The sequence below is a fragment of the Balaenoptera acutorostrata genome, chromosome 12, assembly GCF_949987535.1.
Source record: "Balaenoptera acutorostrata chromosome 12, mBalAcu1.1, whole genome shotgun sequence".
NCBI classification, from domain to species: Eukaryota; Metazoa; Chordata; class Mammalia; order Artiodactyla; family Balaenopteridae; genus Balaenoptera; species Balaenoptera acutorostrata.
The window spans coordinates 87,902,190-87,928,185 of NC_080075.1; the positions used below are offsets into that span (position 1 = coordinate 87,902,190).

At 46.4% G+C, this 25,996-nt stretch overlaps 1 protein-coding gene across 8 annotated transcripts in view; it reads right to left on the minus strand.

The window, feature by feature from the left end:
* The window catches only part of ASAP2 (ArfGAP with SH3 domain, ankyrin repeat and PH domain 2), a 161,237-nt gene that overhangs the window by 43,377 nt on the left and 91,864 nt on the right, over positions 1 to 25,996 (minus strand). For all 8 annotated transcript variants that reach the window (XM_057558091.1, XM_057558090.1, XM_057558088.1 and 5 more), the window contains 7 exons: positions 24,890 to 24,939; positions 22,494 to 22,623; positions 18,237 to 18,322; positions 12,140 to 12,215; positions 11,778 to 11,864; positions 3,298 to 3,401; positions 3,131 to 3,200 (listed from right to left, as the gene is read on the minus strand). In XM_057558091.1, coding sequence (XP_057414074.1) covers positions 3,131 to 3,200; positions 3,298 to 3,401; positions 11,778 to 11,864; positions 12,140 to 12,215; positions 18,237 to 18,322; positions 22,494 to 22,623; positions 24,890 to 24,939 — 603 coding nt within the window. The remainder of the gene's footprint in view (positions 1 to 3,130; positions 3,201 to 3,297; positions 3,402 to 11,777; positions 11,865 to 12,139; positions 12,216 to 18,236; positions 18,323 to 22,493; positions 22,624 to 24,889; positions 24,940 to 25,996) is intronic.

Below are 25,996 nucleotides of genomic sequence, written 5' to 3' on the forward strand. Positions count from 1 at the left end.
CTTCTTCCGTTTTCCCTGTGCTACTAGGAAAGTTGTTCGTTCTTACTGAGACACAACTACCCTCAAAGACAGATTTCTTACTTCACAGTGTATGCACCACAAAATATGGAAAAATATCCAGTGCCTATATGTGAAGTAGGAATAATGATAAAGGTATAAATGTGGCTACTATTCAAAAAGGACAACCGTGAGAATGGTCCACAAAACCTAGAAGCTGCCCATCTTAAGCTGTTCCAAGTTTTACATTAATAATTGCTTGCTACTGGCCCATTCAGATTAACGATTAGCTGACAGCAAGGCTGTAAGAAAAATTCACAGGAGAAAAATTTTAAATAGAGAACATTCTATCCATTAAATTCCCTCCCTGCTACAATTTGGGGAAAATGCTGTCATCATGAAATTCAGCTATAGAACAGGTCTATCTAATTCATCAGATACCAGTGTTCCTTGAGAGCCTGATTTGAGAAGCCCTGGTTTAGTAGAAAACTCAGCAAGGAGCAGGAAACAGACCCTACAGCCCTGTTTGCCATGAAGACACGGATTATTAGTGACGCTCCCATTTTAGTCAGGCCATTCCATTTTCCTCCAATTTGTCAGGCTTTTAAAAGGAAGTTTATAGTCTTCCTTCTGCATGACTGATGATCATTTAAAAAATTTTTTCAGATTTTGTAAGACACAACAGACATTTCTTCCAGCTGAATGCAGTCTCCAGCCTTTGGCGGTGTGGAAAGCGACAAATTTGGCAAAGAGGATATCTAATTAGAGTCATTTTGTCCCAAGGATAACTTCTTTCCAGGGCCAGAAAATACAATTAGCCTTGTCTCACGGGGAGTACCAACTTGGGCTTTCTACTGAATTCATCCCAGATGCTATGACTGTCCCTCTGCTAAAATACAGAATACAAGCATCTCAGGTCCTAAACTGTCCCTTTTTTCCTGACGGTAAATTAACAAACATACTCAGGGAGATGCTGGCTGAACAGGTAAGCCACGCAAGGAGCCAAATCCAAACCAAACCGAATCAAACAGGCATCTCTCCACTCTCTTCCTCGGTGGAGGTTGATTCACATCACAGTGTGTGAACGCTCTGTAGCGGTGCAGCAGCACTGGGGTGTCGGGATCTGGCCTCCCAGAGCATGCAGGGTACCCCGCAGCAGAAAAAGGGCTGCCACAGGGACCCACGCATTTCCCAGGCGAGGCAGCGGGACGGAGCCCCCGCCTGCCACTCCGCTGGGCCGCAAGGCAGCTAAAGGCAGGAGGCGGCATCCAGAGAGCGGGACTCCCGAGAGAGGGATCCCCCCAAGGGCGAAGCACTAATACAACATGCGAGCGGCGTGACAAGCTGAGCTCTCTGCATGCTAGTAAAGCTAGTTATAACCGTACCATCTGCCAAAAACTAGGGCAACCCATCAACATTTAAAGAAAACTAAGCCTCCATGTCTTCTGAGAGGAAGCTCAAGCAACAGAAATGACGAGACCCAAAGTTTATGCTGTCAGCAAAGGATTACCAGACCTGCTGTCACTTCTGTGATCGCGGGGAGAACCACTCTTTGGCTTAAGCCGAGGCCCTGGGTCTAGTGGACACGCCAATGAAGCAAATATCCCAACTGGCTTTAGAGCTGTAAACAAGCATGAAACGAAACCCAGTCTTGTTTTATGAGATTTTCTGCACTGAGGCAGTAAACCTGACTCAAAACAGAGTAGAATACAATTCGAAAGCAAATCCCAGAATCGCAGGTGTTAGGGCAGGAAGGGAACCTGGCCTTCATCCAGTCTAACATTCTCCATTTTAAACAGGAGTGGTGACTAAATCAATTTGCCTTCCTTAGTCTACAGCACTTATACCCAGTCACACACACACACACATCCGTATGGAAAAAAATTACATCAGGATCCAAACTGCACGGCCCCATGAGGGACGCGGTGAGCGTAAAGAAGGCCAGTGAAGGCTGGAGTTTGGAAAAGAGAAACGACCTTCATTTGCCCAGGCAGGAGCCACTTTCAATCCCCCAGGCCAGAGGCCCCTCCAGACACGTGGCATCTGCTAGTTCTGCGGTCTCTCTCCTCCTCACACAGAGCCGGTGAAAAGGAAGGGACCCCACTCCCAGCCCGTGGAGTACCTACAGTCCGTGCTGCAGTGCCACCCTTCAGGCGGGGTTCTACTCTGTCTCCTCGCTCCGCAATACTGACAAGGGCAGGGTTTCTCTGGAACCGCACTGAGCCACGCCCTCTGTCCAGGGCCCTGAAAAGGCTGTCTGCGCTCCCGCCCAGCTCTGCCGTTCACAGCGGAGCCGGTGGGGACGGGGGAAGAAAGGCGAAGGCTGAGGCTCGTCTCCACTATGGGACTGAGGTCAGGGCCAGGCCTCCCGCCTGGGGTGCAGGAAGGCAGGCCACCACCAGCGTCCTCGTTCTCAGCAGAACGGCAACCAACTCTGCCTTCAGACGTTTAAAAAACATCTACCAGCCTCCACGGCTTTCACCAGATCCCATCACACCAGGTACGGGGATGATATGCCTAAAGCCCACCGTGGAAAAGGGGCGTGTTTGTAACTGTGGTTACAATCCCTCGTCTCCAAAAGCCAGACTAAGTAAATCATTTTATTCCAACTGGCTCAGCATATGCTGGCTCAGTTTCCTGCATGGGCAATTATACACAGGGTCGTAGAAGAAGAACCTGATGAAGGCTGGGTGCAGTATGTCTACGATAAAATTGCTGAAATCTCTCTTCTCTTGGATTTCTGATTCCCAGACTCCTGACCACCTAAACTCTTTTCCCTTGATGGAAAAGTAGAACTCTTTCCAAGTGTGATGTTCAATTTCCACAGACACAGAAAGCTGGGGAGCGGTTTGCTGCTTGTTTCTGGGAGTCACAGGCCTCTGAATACAGACCACCTGGCTCCTCAGGTGTTCCTGACCCTGTGAGGCAGCAAGGGCCCCTGCTAGGGGAGCATCAACCAGGGGCAGGGGCACCACACCGAGGAGGCACCCACACAGGCTCTTCTCAGCAGGGACCTTGTTTAAAATGCACGCCTAGTGCTGCAGCGCAGGGCTCGGTCCCCTTACCAGGCCTCCAGCCCACATCCCCTCGTCCCGCTACAGCAGAGCCCGTGATGACAGAGGATACTACTTACGGTGCCATGGGATATGGTCAGAAAACCGTTTTTCACTGAACATTTCCTTTTCTGCCACACTTTTCGGATCCTTACAGATAAATGGGGAAAAAATAAAAGAGTTCAGAAATTTTGGACACAGGAGATTACAAACACACACTGAAACTCTAGCAGCGCCGTCTACGTACCCATCGCTTTTCTTGTAGAGGTTGCCATTCCGCTCGGTGCCGTGCTCTTTGTTTCCCTGAGGCTGGTGTAAACTATAGGCTGTGCTCTGGCGAAGCTGTGAATCCTGAAAACAGTTAAGATGTTAGTGGTTTTTAATCCTGTCCAGATTCCAATTTTTAAAAAGCAGTACACAGAGACACTTACACCCTTAAAAATTTTTTTTCTTTTTAAATTAGAGAATTTCTCCTCTTAAACACACCAAAAAAGGGACATAAAATTCATATCCTGGAACTCGTAAATGCCACCTACCAGGCTGGAGACGGAAATGGCAAATGCCAGTATCCCCAAACTGGCTGAAAGAATGAGCCATTTGGAAATTACGAGATTTTACTTATTTACGAGCCTTAAGTCCCTGACAGTGGCAAGAAGCTCCTGCGGTGGCAAAAGTAGCCCTCGAGAAGGAAGGCAGTAACGCTACATGTTGGAAGAGGCGGGGCTTTCAAGCAAAAAAACACAAAAACAATGGTCTGCCTCTTACTTTGGGCAAGTTACTTAAGCTCCCTGTCTCAGTTTCCTTCTGGGAAAACAGGAAAACAATTTCTAGTAAGGACAGTAAATATAGGAAGGCTTGAGTGGGACCATGTGTGTGAATACCTGCTACGTAACACATATGAACAACATCTGCTTCCTGACCCCATCAATCCCAGCAGAGGGGCCATGGCCCTAAACCCAACTGCTCCAGCCTGAGGGCAGACCGTCCACCTGGTCAGCTGAGAATATGGTCAAGTCCACCACCGCTGGGAAACTCCAGCCTTCAGCTTCTTGAGGGCAAAGACCATTAATGAATCCCCTGGGCCTAAGTCCAGTGTCTGGGATCCAACATGTGCTCAACTGGTGTTTCACAGATGATACCAGAAGCACTAACCCTGGAAATTCTGGCGAAGGAAACAAGGGGAGCAAAACATGAACAAGGAGTTCACAGGTCAACCAGGCAGGACTAAGAGCTGCCTCCATCTGTTATGAGAGCCCCCGATCCAGTTCACTTCGTCACAGAAGAAACAGAAACGATGAAAATAAGTGACTTGCTCAAGATGCAGGGCCCGCTGGAGCCCGAGCGGAGGGTGGAAGGGAGCTCCGCCTCGCGCTCTGAGGCTCCTTCCACCGCGCCTCGTGCCCTCACCAGAGGACGCCCAAGGATCCAGAGCCAGCCTTGCTCCACTGTCGAGCAGCTGACCATCCCCCGGGACCCTAGGCACTGCCCAAACAATGAAAGAACCAGTGCACGGCAGTCAACATGATCCGAACTGAGACTACACCGGCTCCAGAAGTGAAGAGCCAAACGGAGAAAACCATGGGAGCGTCTGGAAGAAGTGAGTTTTAAAGACGAAGGTGAGAACCAGCAGAGGATAAGGGGAGGGACACACGCGGAGGCCTGCAGAGGAAAGTGGTGGCTGTGGCCATCCTCCAGGGAGGGACATGAGGACAAATACTGCAGCCAAGATAAGGGGGCCCATCGGCTGAAGGGACAGGCGGGCTGGAGTCAGAGAGCCTAGACTTCATCCGAAAGCCACAGCCAGCCACCCAAATTCTTGACCATTTTTTAAAAAAATCTTGAAACACAAGTTTTTAATTTGGATGAAGTCCAGTTTATCTACTATTTCTTTTGTCGTCTGTACTTTAGATGTCACATCTAAGAAGTCACTGCCTAATCTAAGGTCACGAAGATTTACATCTATGTTTTCTTCTAAGTTTTATAGTTTTAGCTCTTACATTTAGGTCTTTGACCCATCTTGAATTAATTTTTTATTATGGTGTGAGGTAGGGGTCTAAATGCATTCTTTTGCTTTGGCTACCCAACTGCCCCAGAATCATTTATTGAAAAGACGGTTCTTTCCTCATTGAATTGTCTTAACATCTTTGTTGAAAATCAACTGACCATAAAGGTAAGCGTTTTCAATTCTATTTCATTGATCTATGTGCTCATCCTTATGTCAGTACCACACTATCTTGATTATTATAGCTTTGTGGAAAGTTCTGAAATCAGAAAGGATGAATCCTCCAACTTTGTTCTTCTCTTGCAAGATTGCTTTGGCTATTCTGGGTCCCTTGCATTTCCGTGTGAATTTTAAAATCAGCCTGTCAATTTCTGCAAATAGGCAGCTAGGATTTTATTTTGATGGGGATCACACTGAATCTGTAGATCAGTTTGGGAAGTATTGCCAACCTAACAATATTAAGTTTTCCAATCCATAAACATGGCCTGTCTAGCACTGACTTTTTAAACTCTGAAATATATATGGGATAACTCAGCAAAAAAATTTAAAAAAAACCCTTCATCTGAGAAATCAATAATGTGCTCAAGCATTCCATTACTGAACTGACAACAGAGCCTGAACAAGCAGACCCCCTAACATGAGAAATGTCCTTTTCCACAGGGAGTTCATGCCTCTAAACAACTAGGGCAAACAGCTCATTCATCGGATAAGGATGGTCCCAGTTTCTACATTCTCTCAAAGGGGCAGTATATACTAGCACTAGACATTTAGAGCAAACCCAGCTTTAAACATCACTGGAAATGAATGCAGCAGAGGGGAAATGGAGAAATACTGTTCACCTATCTGAATCTCTGTGAAAGACTAAAAATAAACCTGTCAAAAGACTAAACTGCACAACCAAGAGAGACATCTATTGATTTGGGGAGAAAAAAAAATCCTGCACAAAATAAGTGATGAAACCACGTGACAACACTGCTAAAAGTGTTCATGTCAAGCATATTAATCAGAACTCTTCACAGGTCTTATGAAGAGGATAAAGGACATTCTTCTTTTCAACAGAATCAGACCCTATGCCAGAGGTTAGGAATGAAATCACTGTTTTATTCTTTAGACAAGGCATTTCTTGAATCAATTTTAAAATGCAAGCAAATCTGAAACTATAAAATTTAAAACTTGTAAGGAATATAATCTGTGTAACATAAAGTTGAACCTGCTTTAGAACTAATTATTTCAGCATCTTCCAGGTGACTTCTACGTGACCCAACAAAAATAGCCTTTCTTCACCTGTTTATACAAGCGTTTCATACAACACTTGATCAAGGGAAGGGGTGACAAATGAAGCCGGCCCTTTCACATACTGAGATTTCAACTGAATGGAATATAGTTCAAGGGAAAAGAGCCTCTCTTTCTGAGGAGAACCATCATCTAACAATACAGCAGGCGACTGGCCGGGGCATCCACGTTGCCTGGATTCTTGGAGACTCTGCCGCATACTCTGTGCTTCTCCAGGAGAGCCAAGGACACCCTGAGACTCGACTGAGTGAGCCTCCACGTGGAGACTGTTACATGTCTGAAGCACATAAGTTAAGCAGGCATTTTATGGACCTTCCGAAAGCTCTCATAAAACTCTATCAGTATCCACAAATCCTCTGTCCTCTGACATCCAGACAAGTTCTCAGATCCCCGGCACTGTCCACGATCTTAAGTTCTGTGTGGCCTTATGAAGTGTTAGCCACTGGGTCCTGCTGAAGCAGAAACCGCCCAGATGAGGGGTAGGCTCAGTGTCTGAAATCTTCAGGAACGGGGCGTGGGGCCGGGGAAGGGTGACACTGCATACTTTATATACACATATATGCGTGCGCACACACACACGTCTACTCATAACATCACAAGTATCCCCGAGCTCCCTAAGGCTCTAGAACATCACACACACTTTTTCAATTCACCTGTCCACCTCTCAGAAAGTCTGTGTTCGGTCAATTCTCGTGATGAATGGATTGCCGAGGAGTCACCTCACGAAGCTTAAAGTTTCTCTGCCAAGGGAGGGCTGTGACGCCCAAGCGCTCCCCATTTTCCCAAGGCGTGCCAGGCGTGTCCATGGACGTGCGTGCGTGTGTGTGTGTGTGTGTGGGCGCACGGGACTGCGGGCTGTGCTGAGCGAGTGCTAAGCTGTGGTCAAAGAGCAGCGCCCTCACATCTCTTACCACCCACTCCCCATTATTTCTGGGGAGATTTTTTTTTTTTTTTTTGGCCACACTGCATGGCTTGAGGGATCTAAGTTCCCCAACCATGGGCCCCTGCAGTGAAAGTGCCAAGTCTTAACCACTGGACCACCAGGGAAGTCCCTCTGGGCAACTTTTTAAAAGATTCTGACACAAGATATTAAAGTCACATAATACAGCTGACAGAGAACAGCCTTGTGGTGGGACAGACCAGGGCTCAAACCCTGGCCCCAAAACTCCAGCACATGCATTTCTCCTCTCAGACTCAAGTTGTAAATGCGGGCTAATACTATCTGCCCAGCCATGCTGTTGTAAGGGCTGATTATTGGTCACGCTTATCACGTGCCTGGAAAAACCTGAGAAGTGAAGCAAGCAGGAGACACCATGGCAACAGAGAGCAGGGGAGAGCACAGGGGGAGTGCTGACGAAGGCTTGGGAACGGGGGAGTGGGGCAGTCGGGGGGACCTGACAGGCCGGGGTCAGGAGCAAGGGCATCAGCCTAGACTGGAGTACGAGTCAGAGTGGGGAGGGGGGCAGAGGTCGGGGCCAGAGTCACGAAGACAAGGTGCCAGATGACCAGCCAACAGAGGAGGGTCAAGTGGGCAGAAGGACCCCTCAGAGGTACCACCACCGCCACCCACCACTGTTCAACTACCAAGGCCGGGGGAAGGAATCGGGTCTTTTTTGTTCACTCCTGTACTGTCGGCATCAGGAGCCCAATATTTGTGGAATGAATGAATGAACCAGTATCCGTTTATCAAGACAATGTGTAAGTGCTTTACAGAACTTGTCCCTTAGATCTCATAACAACTCTCGGGTAGGCAACGCCACTCCTGTTTTACAGATGAAGCGACCGAGGCATGGAGAAGTCAAGTAACTTGCTCAAGGTCAGTCTGGCAGGAAGTGGAAGACCTAGGGTTCAAACGGTACACGCTGCTGGACAGCCTAGTCAGAAGCTGGCCCACCTGTCTCACCTGCTGGGCCTCTCCTAACTCTGAATCATCCTCCAAACCCTCCTTCCTGACACACACCTGCCCACCCCACACCGGGGTGACACCCTCCTTGGAGGTGACCTCCAGTAGAGCTCTCATCACACTGTGCTCAACTCCTTTTCTGTCCCCACCCCAGACCGTGAGCCCTTTAAGAGGGAAGAACCGCATCTATCCTACTCTGGTGCGTGTCTGTGAAGCTCCTGCTTAGAGTAACTGCTGAGGAAATGGCAGTCGAATGTGCCAGGTCTTGCATGGAGTCAGCACTCAAGGCCAGTTCTAGGCTACCCAGCAGCCTGGCAGGAGGGGTGGGAAGAGGACACCTAGCCAGAGGGTTCTGATTAAGGACAGATTTGAGCATGATAAGATATGCAACCCCAGACCAAAAGGCCGGAGTTGGAATGGACCTCTGCTCCTTGGATAGCACATACTGTTCAACCACATCCTACCAGACAGGGACACTTTAAAAAGGGGAGGCAAAACTGGCACGAAGAGAGATCGCCAAAGTGGAAAAATCACTGTGGTTTCAGCACTTAGACCTACCAAGACCATCCCCCAGAACCTGAGTCCTCCCCCGCACAGCACACGTCTGGGTTCTCAACAAATAGCAGAGAATCCTCCGGCACCGCAGCGGGACCTGTCCCAGCAGAACGCAGCTGAAATGGACGTTTGTGGGATGGGGAAGGCGGGAGAAGGCAAGGCACACAGTGAGGAAGCTCATGCAAAGATTAGCGGTGTTGAGAGCTGTAACTTTGTAGAGTGGGTCTTCTCCAAATGTTAAAATATGATGCATATATAGGTGTTCACTGCATAGTTTTTCAACGTCTCTGTAAGTCTGAAAAGTTTCAAAATAAAATAATGGAAAAGTCAAAGTGTAGCATCCTATTTACAGGGAACGGAAATATCAGGAACAGGATAGGAACGCCGGTGGTTTGGAGGTGTGGGGGTGCTGGGATCGCGACGGCACAGTCTTTTCTCCAAAGTACAGCCACGGGTGACAGAGCAGCAGCCCAAAGCCCCTGTATGTGACGGCCATTTCCTTCACTTAGACCAAACGACTGACGTTTAAGGTTCACAGGAAGGAACTAGGAGAGTAACTCCTACCAACCATCACTGCAGTTTCCTTGGGGCACGTTACCTAATTTTTATGAACTATAATTATGTAGAATTTTTATAACACTGAAAAAAATCCATCAACACCTTCATTTTTCTGCCTCACAGAAGAGAATCCAAAAACAAGGGATGAGAGCTAAACAACAATAACGCCCAAATGTTCGATTCTTGTAACTGGAGGGACCCCACTTATAAAAATTATTTTAAAATAGATGAAATTTAACTTATCCATATTTGCTTATTACTTGCAATTGTGTTCACAGACTGTCCAATTTATGGAATACCATCATCAAAAAGCAACACAGAATGTGATACACAGAAAAGACAAGACATTCACAGCCAGGAGATCGGTGGGTTCGATCTTTGGGCATAAAGCCAGAGAAGAGCAGTAAAGAAGGTTCATTTGACCTCGCTGTGCATCTGGGCAGAACGGCTGGTCAACAAAAAAACACAAAAACAACAAACCGTTAAAGACTTCTGGTCTGTGCTGGTAAATCTGTTATACTTCTCTGCAAAGCTGTAAATAACCGGCTTTCTGACAACAGCCAGTTTTCCCAAACCCCCTCCCCCTGCACAGCCAAAGCAAACAAGGCCCTTGCTCTGTGCCCAGAGGGCTACTGAACTCCAGCACCCGCTCTCCTGTATTTTAAACCTGAGCTTTGCTTCACAGGTTTGATCCTCCTTCTCGGATCCTTCTTGCTTCCAACCATTCTCACCAGCTCTCCAGGGCTCGATGGCATCCTGGCTCCTGCATTAGTGCTACCTCTTCTGGTTACAATCAGGCCACTATATTCTCCATACTCCACGTTCTTTCTTTTTCTGTTTATATTCCATGTTTAGGAATATCCAAGTGTCAGGACCTGAATTCTCTAGACGGGGAGGAAGTCACCATGCTGTGGGTAATTCCCAGCACTACACAATTCCCAGCATGGAACCTCAATGGGCCAGTCTCTCACTTAGCTGACCCCTGTTTACTAAGAACCGATGAAATGAGCAATATGGTGCTATGATGTGATGGCCAGATGGGCACAGAAGGCAGGAGGGCCGCCTCAATCTGCTCGAGGTCCAGCTGGAGAAAAAGCATCTGTGCACTTGAGCACGTGGCCATCAAGCCCCCAAAGATATATGTTGCCATTGAAAAAACTCTCTCAAACAAAATGTGCGATACAGATCACTGGGGGGGGGGGGGCGGGGGGGCAGAGGCAGCCCTCCAGAGGGAGGGATTAAGGTACATCAGAAGGACAGGCAGAATTCAGCAACGCAGCGGAAGGGCAGGGGGTGAGCGGCTTCACTTTCACAAAGGAGTGACACCAAAGGCTAAACTGTAAACTTGGAAAATTTCCATTTCACTATCATTTATGCGTTCAAATTCTTTAGTCTTTAATAAAGTCCACAGCTACTGAAAGAAGAAAAGTAAAAATAAAAAATGCTACTAGCTATTAGTATATACATGGAGGAAATATCTATTTTTTGAAGTTCATGAAGAAAGCATGCAAAATTCTATAATTTATTAAAATACTGAACTACTTACTCTCCTAGACTTCGGTCACAAAAGGTAAATGCATTTGGGAGAAAAACAACAATATTCAGTTATAGTACAAGAACTTAAAACAAAATAGAGCATGCCAAACTGCCAACAGGGAACTTTATGCTCTGGTAAGTAGTTTAATAGAGGTATTGATCTAAAATCTACTAGCTATACACTTAAACATGTTCCTTTATTGACAAGGAAGTGGATTTATGTTAAATTTCACATTATAATAGCCACACTGTAGCAAACATATGCAATTACCTCAAATTTTACTTTTTAAAAGGTTTTCCAACAAGCCCCCCCAAATACAAATCATCACTGCGAATGTGCTGGCCCACAGAGAAGTGATTATATGAAAGAGATGACGCAAGAAAACTAAGGTTTCTGCCCATCAGAAAGCAGCTCCAAGAAAATCAAGCTCCTCCCATTTTATGGAACATAATCTCCAGGCTGGAAGATTCAGGTGGTCACAGTCACCCACTGATGCCACACGGGCAAAGTCCATGTATATCTGTGGGCAGGGAAACCACAGAGCTCCAGGGAGAGAACCAACGGCATGAATAACGAGTGTCTATGTGACGGAGACCCTAAGAGCTACTCATCCAGCAACGGACGGAGCAGAAGAGGTTTAAATACTGCGATTAAGGCCATGCCTACGGTAATGCTTCCCCATGAAATAAGCATATTTTTAAAAAGATGGTTTTATAAAACCAACTTAAAGAACAAACTACATGTTTCCATGTTGCCCGATACAGCCCCACAGTGAACTGAGCGCCCAGAGACCTGGATCTCACCTCCTCAGTCCCGAAGCCCCCGAGACTGAGGGATGAAAACATAAAATAGCAATCTTTCAAAATTAAATCCCCTCACCTCTTTCTGTTCAACCTGTAATGCTGATTTCAAAATATCTCGAAGCTGTATCAACTGCCTTCTCTCTTCATCCTGGGCCTGTTTGATCTTTTAAAAACAAAACAAAGCAGAGAAAAGTATGGCTGAGGTACAGTGAGATGGTGGAGTTCGCGGGGCATTTCTCCATAAATGTAACCTTCTCCCAACCAAGACCGAGGACGGAGTGGGAACCCCATTCTCCACACTCCGCGCGGCGCTTCAGGGCTGTCACTTTCTGGGTAGCACAGCACGCAAACACGAGATTACATGGAAGCAACATTTAAATCAAAGTGTTTGTCGCATAAAAACCCTTTCAACACTCATGTGGGAGGGAAACTACTTACTGTGTGAAGATCCGTTGAAAGTGTTTCAATGGAAGGTTTGAGGCTTTCAACTGCTTTCAGTCCATCCTGGAAAAAACTAGGAGGAAAAAAACAAGAAACATAGATTGTGTTTCATAAAAGAGAAAATAATTTTGTTAGATGGAGAAAAAACTTCTTTCAAGGAAATGGCTGAGATCACTATGGAATTCCTGGGGGAAAAGACTAGGACCCAAACCTTGAAATATTAGGCAAACCAAGAATAAAGTGACACTCAAAACTAAGAGAAAAGGCACTGCAGTAAGCCTCGTATTTGTGATTTTTCTTGACCCATATAAAATGAGCCCTAAATTTTCAGTTTATAACGGGAAACAGGACTCTACTGACAAATGGCAGCAAAGGCTTTGGTTCAGGAACGGAAGAGTCTGAGGCCAGGAAAGCATGAGGTGAACACAGAATAAGATGCTAAAATATTTTCCTTGACAGGCAACAGCTAAGTGGAAAAGAGAAAGAATGCAGAAAAAAAGCAAGCGAGCCTGAAGCACATGAATGGCCACGCCCCGTGGGCAGAGCAGGGAGATGTGGTTGGAGAACTTGAGATCGAATATCAAAAGGAACTTTATATTTTTAACGCTCAGAACCCAGTGCTTGTGAAGTCATCTTTAACCAGTGATTCAGGAAGTACAACAGAGGCTGGATGAGTTTTTCTGCAGCAACAGCAGGCTGACGTGCAGCAAACTGCCTTTGAACCCTTTTGAGAGGAAGGAGAGGCTTCCCAGGGAGCTTAGGAGAGAGTTCAAAACCTGTAACGAGGCCTAAAATGCCCGTGGACTTGGCCGCTGCCTATGTCTCCAGGCTTCCACCCACACCATTTGCCCCTTTATTCACGGCTCTCTATTCCTCTATGGAGGCAAGTCCTCCCTGCCTCAGGCCCTTTGCACTTGCTGTTTCTTTCCTCTCAAGAGTTCTCCCTGCAGCCTACCTTCTGTTTCGCCTGGTTCATTCCCACTCACTCTTCAAGTTTTAAGTTTGATATGGCCTCACCCTTGAGGTGTGCTACAACCCCCATCCCTTCAAAGAGGTCTCCTTGCCAGACTCTCTCAGAGCATTCTGTCTCTGGCTTCAAAACACTCACCAGAACTGCCATTACGTGTTTGCTGGTGTAACTGTTTAAAATAAAATTCCCCCAGTAGATCTGAAGTTCCAGGAGGGTGAGGACACAGTATCCACAAAACCTGACACATTTCAGACACACAATATTTGTTGAATGAAGAAATTAATGAGGAAAGAAGGAGAATTTCTAACTTCTGCCAGTTTACTGGGTACCAAGGAGACTATCTTCAAAAAGTGATCTGGGGTTCACGTGTTTCTTTCTTTTAAACTCAGCAATGGTCCTGTGGGAATTTCCCATATCAAGTATGCAATTAGCAGGAGGGGTTGTAAAAACAATGCTGCATGACACTTAATACAATAACTCCAAGGAGGAAGGGAGGAAGGAAGAGGAAAGCGTACACACAGGATGTGGGTTACGAACCACTACTAGCTAGTTATTAGGAATCAGAGGCTGGGCTATTAGAATTTCTTACCTTAAAAATCTTCAGATATATGCATAATTTTAACTTTACATTCTCATTCCTGTATTTTGCCTAATTCATTTTTTTCTAAATGTAAAATACGCTTCTAGTGTAGCAACTGTGTCCGTGTTATAATGACTTTTCCACATGTCTGTTTCCACTGATAGGGCAGAACTGCCAGGCCATATACGTCTCTGTGTTTCCACTCTGAGCACAATGGCCGACACAGAGCAGCAATTTTAAATTGAAAAGGAAACTGGGAAGAACAAACACAGGAATGAGAAGCTGAGCTTTTCCCTCTTGTCATGAACTCATTCGGTTCTCATGTTTTGTTTCAGCTCTATTTTTTTTTTGTGTAACTATTTTATTAATCAATTCAAATTCTTATAAAATAGGCGGGGTTGGGAGGGAGGGGGAGAGAGAGAGAGAAGCTGGACACACACTAGTTCAGGGGGTAGGAAAATTATCACAGGAGATCAGCACAGAAACGGTCCTGCTCTCGGGGAAAGGGAGCGGGTGCACAGCTCCAGAATCTCTGTGCCTGGCAACTGTCCCCACAGTGAGAGCACCTCGCAGTGGAGTCAAGGGCTCGGAGACGTGTTTCTCATCACAGACGCTGTTTCCATCATGACACTGCACAGTGTCACACTTGGAATAACGATACAGATTTAGGGTTCATCTCTGTAAAAGCACAGCCAATCCTGATCGTCTACCTAGGAAACCTCCTCCCTCTGATTTTCAAAACTCCTATCTTTCCGTACCGTCCCTACTGAGGCATGTTTGTATACTTTCTCTGGCCTTAGGGAAAGCTTCAAAAAAAGGGGCCCCTTTGCTGACTGCTGTCACCGCAACATACCTAAGTACAAACCCCCAGACATTTTTTTTAGCTTGAGCCTGTTAACACTTTCCCAAGCTTCAGTCAAAACAACATTTACCATCGGTATTACCAAATGTCGACTTTTGTTTTTTATCTAACGTTTTCTAGCCTACCTGATCAAATTCGCCAGCCTTTAAAATACACCCACTGAGATCCAACCTTCAGGCGCCCACAAGCGGGCGGACTCTCCCTTCTCCAGCCTTCGCCACTGCAGCCTCACGGCCGGCAGCCTCCGCCCTCCCCCCCGGCTGGAGTGCGCCTGTCCAGGGCACCGGACTGGGTCTCATTGCATCTGCAACCCAAGTTCATCAAGCCGCAACTGGTCACAGTGGTTCTCAGCAGGTATTTGCTCAGCGAACAAGTCACTTCAACGCTCATCACTACTGTTCAGAACGTGACCGTTTTTGTTTATTTCTGTTTTAAAGACTGCCCTATTTCTAGGTTCACACTAGAGAAAATGATCCTCAATCTTTAGCAGCAAAGGCTAGTAAGACACGTTTTCCAGGCTCTTCTAGGAACTAGAGATGCCAAGTCTTTCCTTAAATGAAATAAAAGACAAAGAACATACTCTGCAAGAATGCTTCCAGAGCAAAGCAAAAAGGAGTTAAAAGCAAAATAATGTCTGTCTAAGCAGTTCTCAGGGTGAACGCCTGAACATGGTTCCACAGAATCTAGTTTCCACCAAGAGGCCTCTTGGTACCTGCAGAGACGAGCAGCTTCAGCTGAGCACGCTGCCTCTGCCCGCCGGGCACGGCCGTGCTCCCCGGTGAGAAGTGGAGACCGGGAATGTTCAATGGGGACGCGAAGGAACTGCCCGGAGGACAGAGACACGCGTGGCCACTGGCTCCTTTGTCCAATGGCTGAGTCACTCAGGCTCCACACTTTACGCCCCAAAATATGCATTTGAAAAGTCAAAGCTTTCCAAATGTTTTTAAGAGCGTGCAGTATGTATGTACACGTATACACACACACACACACACACACACACACACACTCACTCATCCAGAAAGGAAGTAATGGAAGATTCATCATTTTTAAAGGTTACTGAGCTCATGCCCATAAAAGGCCAATTGGTTCAATTTTCCACAAGTGGTCTGTTGCTACCCAACTGATTAGTTTGGGCAAAATAAAGAAAAAAAAGGAAATCCCAGAATAACTTCTTTTTAAAAATAAAATATCAGCAAGGAAACAACCCACTTCCTAAACAGCCTCACATAAGGTTACAAGGATAAGACCGAAGAAGTAATTTATATGTTAATCACACAGGATTTTGAGTCTCTGTAAAATAATTCATCTTAAAAACTCTGCAAATTAGGGGTCTTTCTATTTTCTAAGCTCCACGCTTGGAGCTCTTCTGTTAACCCAGGATGAATCACACAGCACATCTTCCTTTGCTGTTGGACCTCCGCTGCTTTAGAAATGCAGTGTCGTCAGAGATGTAGTAAGAATTCCAAAGCACAGCTCCATCCAACTCAGTGCAATTCACTACTGCAAATCGTTCCAGGTAAACGCGCTAGAGGTTAAAAAATAAATGTCATGGAGGACATCCTTGAAGAGCACACAGTTCAGCGGGAGACAACACGAAAGGGGCCCTCAGGGGAATGTGCAGAGGGCACAGTGGTAACCAGAAGGAAGAGAAGTGTGCAGGTAAGCGGGAGAGCGGACGACTTCAAAGCAGCCAGGTACACCTGAGCTGGGCCGCGAGGAGGAACAGAGGCTGGGGAAGGCACAGGAGGGGCAGAACTGCACCCTAGGCACAGGGCGCGTCGTGTGTAAGGGGGCAGCAGCGTGGGGCACAGCCCGCTAAGGGAAAAGCAAGTGGATGCGTGTGGCACAGCAGCACCCTCAAAGATGTCCACGTCGCTCCGCCCCCCTCCCTGTACTGTCGCAGCCTGCTCCCGGCACTGCGGCTCCGAGCGCCCTCGGACGCAACCTGCAGGCCTAAGTGACCGCCCACCCGCTCCTCCCCACCTGGGTCCTTCTCAACACACACAGTAACCTGCTGCAACAGAACCGGAACGGGAAGAGCTACGCTGGCGTCCCCAGCCAGCACACGCTCTTCTCGTCACACTGCTGCCTCTGCACAGCCATAGCCAGGCCCCGAATCTCCGTCACATACCTGCCCGTGCGCTTGCAGTCTCCCCACCCCACCTGAAGGTCCATGCAGGTAGGAGCCTGGCTTCCTTCATGCTGCACCACCTGGCACGCAGTAGGAGCTCAATCACTACTTGCTGAATGAATCCTCTGCTTGAAACTTTGAGAGCTTCCCAGTACGTCTGGGACAGAATCGGACGCCGTTAACCAGACCTCCAAGCCGCCCCCACGCCAGGCTTTCCTATGCAGCTTCATTTCCTTCAGTCACACTGGCCTTCCTACTGCCTCAAGACCTTGACTTTGCCTGGACTGTTCTTCCCCCGTTCCTTACCTGCTGGCTCCTACTCACCCTTCAGACCTCAGAATACATGAATACATGTCCCTCAAAGAGGCCTGCAGCGAATTCAAGAAGAATTTGAACACCTACTGTGGGCCAGGTACTGTGTTCTGGCTGCTGGAACACACAGCAAGGAACGAAACAGAAAAAAGACAAAAAAATCTCTGCCCTCAACCTTAACCTGAATTATATTCTTCTATTCTATTCTTTCTTAGACTCCCGTACTTCAGAACACTTCGTTAAACGTGCAGTTATAAGTGTGCTTGCCTAAGTCCAGCTTCCCTACCTGATCCAGCAGGAACTGTGCCTGAGACGTACATTACTCTGTCTCCAGCGTCTCGGACGGTGCCCGAGGCACGGCGCACACACACAACAAAAGCAGTGAATGAGCCCGCGGCCTGTTTACAGCAGCAACGGGGGGTCAGGGAGGAGAAGTAGGATGAGGAGAGGGGAAGACAATGAGGCCAAGAGGCGAGGCCCAGGTTGTGAAGGGCTGACGGACGCGGTGAAGTTGAGTACATGAACGGTTCCCAGACCTGCAAGTTCCTCCTTCCCTTCCACACACAGCCTCCTTTGCTCAGTACTGTCATTTGTTTTATATGATAAGTAATACGTGAAAGTATTCTTTTAATTTAAGACACTGCATTAACACCATCTCATTTCTCTTTTAACAAATAAAGAACATCCGAGAATCAAACTAGTTTGCCACTTTACAAAAAAAGCAAAAATAAGTATATTTGATAATGTAGATTTTTACATTATTTTTAGTTTTTGAGATATAAAACTCAAACCATAAAATCCACCCTTTTAAAGTGTACAATTCAGTGGTTTTTAGTATATTTATTCACAAAGTTGCATAATCATCAGCCCTATCTAATTCCAGAATATTTTCATGACCCCAAAAAGAGACCCTGTGCCCGCTGGCAGTAATTCCTCCCTGCCCCCTTCCCTCAAGCCCTGGCAATCACCAATCTGCTTTCCGTCTCTGTGGATCTGCCTATTCCTGACCTTTCAAGTAAATGGAACCATCCAGTATGTGGTCTTTTATTTCTGGCTTTTTTCACTTTACATGTTTTCAAGGTTCATCTTTGTTGTAGCCTGCATCACTGTTTCATTCCTTTTACTACAGAGTTTTAAATAAGTGTTTACTTTCTTCAACACAATACTACAGATCTCCCAGAAGTTGCCATAAAGAAAGAAACATCTGAAATACCATCATAACAAAGAAAAAGAACTTACTTGCATTGGGCATGAAAATATTTGATCAGATTCTGAAGTAAATCCACTCCCTTTTTAATCTTAATTTCATTGACCTTCAGCAGATACTGTTAAAAAACAAAACAAAACAGGAAATGTCATAGATAGAAGCAGAATATGAGCTGAACGTGAGCCTCTGAGGACAGATCACCTCTTCTACTTCTCTGACATCTTGCACGATGGGTAGGGCTCATGGTAGATGCTTAATATTTTTTGAATGCCATAACTAAATGTTTCTTTCAGTTTGGTGCCACATGCATTATCTGACATACAGGTAAGTAAATGCTTAACTTTAAGTGCCAAGAACTCCCCAGTAATAAAACATTCTGTCTTAACCAGCTAGGAGAAATTTCTGCCCTAGTTGCGTGGAAGAATGAGGACAGTTCGAATGAAAGGGATTCTACCCATCTCAATCACTGCTGTCCACATACTCTGTCCCAGGTCCCTTTCTTTAGGCAGGTCATCGTCTAAACACTAACTGCTAGTTAGTCTTCTGTAGTTGAGACTTTGTCTCCATGTCTCTAATACTAAAACACTTCCCTGACACTTTTAAAAAAACATCGCGATTGTTTAAAAAGAAAAAAAAGGAATTTTAAATTCAAATAAATTAAAGCCATTTTTAACTTGGAGACTTCATTAACAACCACTAAGACATCAGGAAGCCCCAGGGATCTACAAAACAAGCATCCGGAAATACACTTGTTCTTTGCTAAAAGTTTATAGAACAAAGACTCCATAAATTCCCTGTCCCTTCCACTGCTGAAATAGGGTGTCAACAACTCTGAGAACGCGTCGCCTCTAAGACTGAATGCCCCCGAAAGAGCTGTTGACCCCTGCTGACCACAGGCATCTCAGCTGTAACCTGGGAAACTTGCGTTCAAGTGGCCTCCCAGGTCAGCCGGCAGCCCAGCTGGAAGAGGGAAGCTGAAACGGTAACTATGTCAACTGCCTTTACATCCTCATCTCCCTCCTTTCTGATACTTATTCTCTGTTAATTAAATAAGATGTCTGGCAATGTATCAAAATGGTTAAATGGTTAATAAGATGCTTGGCCATGCATCAAACTGTTAAAATGCACGTACCCTTTGACCCAGAAATTCTACTTATGGGAACTTATTCTAAGAAGATAACCATAAAAGTTTACAAAGATGAATAGAAAAGAAGGTTTGTTGCAGACTTGTGTGTAAAAGTGAAAAATGGCAACAAATTAAATGTAATGAATGGGGAATTAAAGTGTGGTACATCCACAGAAAGAAGGGCTATGTAGCCATTAAGCCAATAAAGCAGAGACTTCCTGACATGGAAAGATGTCCGTAGCACACTAGTGAGTGAAAATAATCAGGTTACAAAGCAGCAGTGGAGAATGATCCTGTTTATACAAATTGTCTTTATGTATGTATAATAGGGATATCTGAAAGATGTTTAGCTAAATGTCAAAGTGGTAATCTTTTGGTAAGTAAAATCTGTGGTGATTTTTAATTTCTTTTATATATATACACATATATACATACACACACACATATATACTGGCCAATTTTTTTTTTTTTTTAAAGTTTTTTCCTTTGTGATGAGAACTCTTTATTTATTTATTTATTTATTTATTTATTTATTTATTTATTTATGGCTGTGTTGGGTCTTCGTTTCTGTGCGAGGGCTTTCCCTAGTTGTGGCAAGTGGGGGCCACTCTTCATCGCGGTGCGCGGGCCTCTCACTGTCGCGGCCCCTCCTGTTGCGGAGCACCAGCTGCAGACGCGCAGGCTCAGTAATTGTGGCTCACGGGCCCAGCCGCTCCGCGGCATGTGGGATCTTCCCAGACCAGGGCTCAAACCCGTGTCCCCTGCATTGGCAGGCAGATTCTCAACCACTGCGCCACCAGGGAAGCCCCCTGGCCAATTTTTTAAAGCATATATTTTTATAATCATAAAAAAGCGAGAGCGGATCTCTCATATGTTCTCAATTCACGGAAGCTCTGTATTACCTATCTGACATACTGACTGTCTTTGTAAGATTCATTTTGAAGAAAACGTTCCGCAGCTTTAAAATAAACACCTGGAAGTCACTTTTCTACATTAGATCCCACGCAACTAAAATTTTAAACACCTAAACAACGTCAAACATTTACAAAACTTGAGAACTTCAGTTTGAGGAAATGGTTGAACAATTTTAAAATGATTTTAACTGCAGCAATCTGTTCACTCTGAGGGGCTGGGTTCTCAGGGACTGCTTTTCGGATGTTCTTTCCTTCCATCCCAGGTCTGTCTGGCCAGTGTGTACAGGCTTCATCAGACGTGTGCTCCTCTGTCAACTCCAACCTCACTGCCCGGTCAGCCCACCTCTGCTTCTGTGCCTGCCCAGAGCGCCAGACCCCACTAACTGCCAGCTCTGCAGCGCAGGGACCCCGTGATGCTCGGCACAGACGGGGGCCCGACGGCCACTCGGGGACCCGCCCGACAGATGACTCACGTGTGTGACTTAGAGGCGTCAGGTAGATAGCGTTTTTCCAATAAAACAACCTACTTGACCAGTCCACACACCCATTCGCCCAGACGAGGAAAAGAGCCCAGTGCTGGGTGCACGTCCCAGAAAGCAATGACAGAGCTGAGGACGGAACCTGCACCCTCACCTCAAGGGTATGACACTAACATGCTGCCTGAGTCTCTCGGTCACTAAACGTACTTTAACAAGCAGTCCTGCAGAGTTTACATCAATAGCTTTCCTCCTCACTAGCCAAAACGAGAGCTCATCCTGAACTCACACACACACCCTTCCCAAATCCACTCTCTGTGAAACACTACTACTTAATTTTATCCAGAGTCAATAAGAGCAATACCGTGTCTGTATAACACACAGTGGTTTCTTTGCCCCTGTCTCTATCACCCGGGATGATTTCTCCAACACTGTGTGAAACGGATCAGGCAGGTATTATTATATGCGATGTCTGTTTATAAAACAGCATGTGTATAAAAGCAACCACTCTCCTACCTACAGTAACACTTGGAGCTTAGTTAACTTTCTAAAAAGTCACGTAATGAAAAACAAAGCAGCAAAGGAGGGACAGAGGAACAAAAAAGACATAAGACATAAAAAACAAAAAAGTAAAAGAGCAGATATAAACCCAACCACATCAATAGTAACATCAAATGTGAATGACTAAACAATCCCATCAAAAGGCAGAGACTGTCAGACTGGATAAAAAAAAACATGATCCAAATATAGATCGTCTACAGGAAACACACTGTAGATCCAAAGATACACATAAGTTGAAAGTAAAAGGCTGGAAAAAGAGATCCCATGCAAATAGAAACCAAAAGAGAGCTGGAGTGGCTGTACTAATACCAGACAAATATCCCCGATGCCTGGGACTGATTCCCCTCTGCTGACCACTTCAGAGTTTGCTCTGGGAATAGAAACACATTTAATACACTCCTAAGACACACATCTATAAGGACTAGGCTCCTACTGTAATTAACAAATTAACAAACAGTCTAACATCAGAAAGCGCCTTCTGATGAGCTCTGCTGTTGACTGCTTAAAGGGAATCAAGAGCTGGCTGAACCGAGTTTCAACACCTGTCACAAATATCACCCCTGCATTGTGTACACTCAAAACATAAGTCTGCCTGGCTACAGGAGGGAACACAAATGCCACCACTCTCAGGGGGCTTCACTGCCACCGCCCAGAGGAGCGAACTCTCAGGCCAAGGGGTAAACTGTTTCCACAAACAGACCCCCAAGCAAGGTATAAAAAAGGCTGGAAGCAAAGGCCTGCATGATTGGTCTTCGACATTTTCCACCCCTGAGCCTCCAGCAGAGAAATGTTCTGAGTGTCAGTCCTGCCATTCTCCCCTCCCCGAGGCGAGGACTTGGGCTGCCGGTGGAGCAGGACAGAGGACCTCCCCAGGGTGCCTGGGCCTCTGGCCTTGGGGACCGTCCCCACCCCGAGCAGGCGGAGCCTGGGGGCACGCACTTGCAGAGGCTCTCACACTCACAGAGGGGACCACGGCTGGGGTCTCACCGCCCCGCCCCCGGCACCTCCTTAAGAACACCGAAGCGGGGGCGAGTGTGTGCGTGTGGAGGCAGAAAGAACCCGCTTTCAAGTGAGTCGCTCCTTCAGAAAGGCTGGAGCTGGGCTAATCTAGCCCCACACTACAGGAGCCCCAGGCTCCCTGAACAACAGAAACTGGACGACAGGGTCCGGCAGTGCATCTGGCGTTTGCCCCGAAGCGTCTGGCGGACGTACCTCGCACATCTGCAGCTGGAAGAATCGCCGCTCCTTCTCCATCTCCTCCGCGATCTCAGCCCCGCTGATTTCCGTGCGGATCATCCCGTGCAGCTTGGCATGCTCCTTCTTCTCCTTTTCTATCTTGGTTCTACATGTGGAAAAAGCGAGACTCAATCAAGACACCTCCAGACTGGACAGCCCCGCTGTGATCCCGACACCCACCCTGGACACAAATGCTCGCCAAGCCTTTCCGGAACAGGACGGCCTCGAACTCACTGGAAAGGAAAAAGCGTTTCGTCATAAACATGTCAACCGTGGCCCTTTCTGTTGCGTATCGACCCAACAAATGCTTCCAGAGCAACCCGACTAGGACAGTGCTCATCATCACAGAAGAACACAAGTGACCTTTCCCGTTTTTAAGCTTCGCTCCCCTTTCCACGTCTATCTCATGCTCGCCTGTGCTCGAGTCCAGCGTGCGGGTCAGGGTACCAGCTGACCCCCGGAGTGCATCCCGAGACAGGTGACCAGGGTGAGGCAGCCACGCGTCACACTGGTTAGGAAGGGCTTGGACTAGTAACTGGATTTTTATCCTGGAGCAAAGGAGGCTAAACAAAAGCCACAGAAAGCACTCAAAAATATAAAGAGTGCCATGAAGAGGAGGGCGCAGACTTCCCTGCAGAGCCCCGAGGCAGACGCTACACAACGCAGGCGTGTCTTAGAAAGCTGTCCAACACGAAATGGGTTCCTCTGGGTCCGGAGGCCCCATCATTTGGGGAGCGGGTATTTAGGAAGAGGCGAGAAATATAGTTTCTAATCCTTGTTCTTTATCTTGAAGCACAGCACTGGGTGCACAGTAGACCCTCAGTGACTTGACTGGGGGAGTAAGAACGTAAAGAAAAGGTGACCGTTTGGTGAGGATGTTGTTAAAGGGGCTCATGCACCAGGGAGGCAATGTGACTGGAGGGTCCCGGGGACAATCACACAACTCCAAGCCTCCCCTGACACCACCGCAAAGGGATCAAGACATGGTCCAGATGTCGGTCACTCTTGTAATGATCAGGTACGGAACGACAGGCCAGGAATTGTAAAGACGTCTTAAAGCTGTTTGTTGCGTATCACAATGCCTCTCAGGATAAATCAATCTTGCATGTAAAGGGGTAGAGCTAATTTTTTAATTGACCCCAGAATTACTCTGAGTTTTAGAGGGTGCTGCTCCTTCGTTCTCCAATTCCGGGATTTTGTGAGTACCTCTGTCCTCACCTTATCTGTGTGTGTCTTGATTTTACAGAATTTGATCTCGTTCCTCTTTCAAACCTTTTCCTTTCAGAAGCAGAAGACTCTCTCAGGCAACCCTCTTCAGAGACCCTCTCCTGTCCCTGGTTCAGATATGCACAGAAGCATTTCCTCTAAGGCCCTCGAGGGCAGCAGCGACGGCAGCTCAATGAAGTCGGCAAATCCATGTCCTGCCCTTGGCTCAACTAGCCTCTCCTGGTTGACCAGCAGCAAATACCAAGGCCAGGTTTCCCACCTGTAAAGCAGGAACGTGGACCCTTTCCTTATTCACTGCACTGAACTGACACACAGATGCAGGATGCTAATGAGCCAGGGACAGTGAGTCTGGAGACTCTCTGGGTTGAGCCAACCTTCAAAGCATTCTGGTTTAATACTGTATCTGCGCTTACATACAAACGTGTGCCATTAGTGAGACTCCGGAATCTGGAGTATGGGAGCTTAAGATTTCCAGGATGGGGTGAGCACCAAAGGTTTGGGATTCCTTGGTGTGAGCTTTGTGATCCTTCAGCTCTGCATAGAGACCCAAGGCTGGTAAAAGCAAACAAACCCGATTAAATACGTGTAGTTACATCTGAAAAGGCTTTCTTCTTATCGCATCCCACTTTGCCAGATGGCTTCATATAAAAGTTTCTATTTCCACTGAGAAAACTCTATTACCCAATGCACAGCAATTACAAAGCAAGCCTGAGGCATTTAAAAATATTTTCTACTTCTCAAGTATTTAAAATAATTGAAATCATCATTCCCACAATCGTTAGCCCAATTCTAGGTAGCTCAATCTACTCCACTCCAGGAAATGAGAAACTGTGATCAGAAATGTTACAACAAGTGCCTGAAGTCAACCCGTAGAAGTCAATTAACGTTCCTGAAGATAACATTCTGTAGCCATTAGGACATAAGAGGAGGGATGAGGAAAAAACAGTTTAAAGAGGTTTACATCATGAATGTAGACACCTGGTATGAAAGCATCTGGTATCACAACAAACCACAGCAACACAGTTTTGGGTGAATTCTTTCCTGGATTAAGGTTTATTTAGACAATACCTTTAAGCAATAAAGGCTCGATTTAAAATTAAAATCTCAAATTACCTATGCTTACTTTTTTAAATGAAAATACTCACATTTTTGTTTCGTAGTCCTTCCAAGCTTTATCAAAAGGCTTTTTCAGATCCTGTAAACAGAGAGGCATAAATTAAACAGGACTAATCATTAATTTCTGGGCAAGATAAACTTATCCCTAGACTAGCCCTGAAAGGAGTATTAATTTCTGCAATAAATGACGTATGTGATCCCAGGAGAAATGGAGAGCTTAGAGCACAGGCTTTTAATCAGACTAGCGGTAGCATTTAGTTTTTTTCTTTCTCTTTAAGAAATTTTTATTATAGAATATACCAAATGCACACAGACAAAAGTGGAGAGAATTATATAACGTACCTAGCTAGCTAGGTCAGCTAGCTATAGCACGTATCAACTCACAGCCCACCCTGTTTCACTTATACCCTGCCCTCTGCCCTGAGATTATTCTGAAATTAAACCCAGAAAGACATAACATTTAATCTGCAAGTATTTTAGTATATCTCTCTAAAAGAAAGGGACTCTGATTTTTTTCTATTAATATAGGAATCTCCTCAACACATGTACCCCTGATCTGGGCCCCAAAACAAGAATATAAAAGCCATTCACCTTCTCCTGAGGTCTCCCAATTCTGTCTGGAACTCAGGACCTCATATTCTCTGATAAAGCCTGACTCAAAAATATACTGAGCCACTAGAAATTCTATCAAATTTGGTTCCCACCTATTTATGCTCCCTTTAACAGGGGTCTTTTAGAAGAGAAAACCCTTTTGTTGTGGGGATTTTTTTTCTTTTTTTGACTCTTCTTTGGCCTTCTGACGAGGCCTAAGCTCCACAGCCGGGCACCTAAAGCCTCCAGGAAGGCGTCTGCCCACCCCGTAAGCCTCATCTCCCACTCTGCAGCCCCGCCGACCCAGGGCCCCTCGTGCAGGGCTGCGTCATGCTGCTGCAGACTGGCATGGTTTCCCCTCTGCTTTGTGTGCCCTTCCCTCCCGCTTTTCTGGTTCTCGCCGGACGTGTTCTCCGGGCCCCCAGGGGATGCTGAGCGGTGTTCCTCAGTGTCCTGACGGCTCCCCGGGCCCAGGCTCCTTGCCCCAACAGCTCTCCTGGCACTTCTGCCCCTGCAGAGGCCCCCGGGCATCACGTGTGGATCCC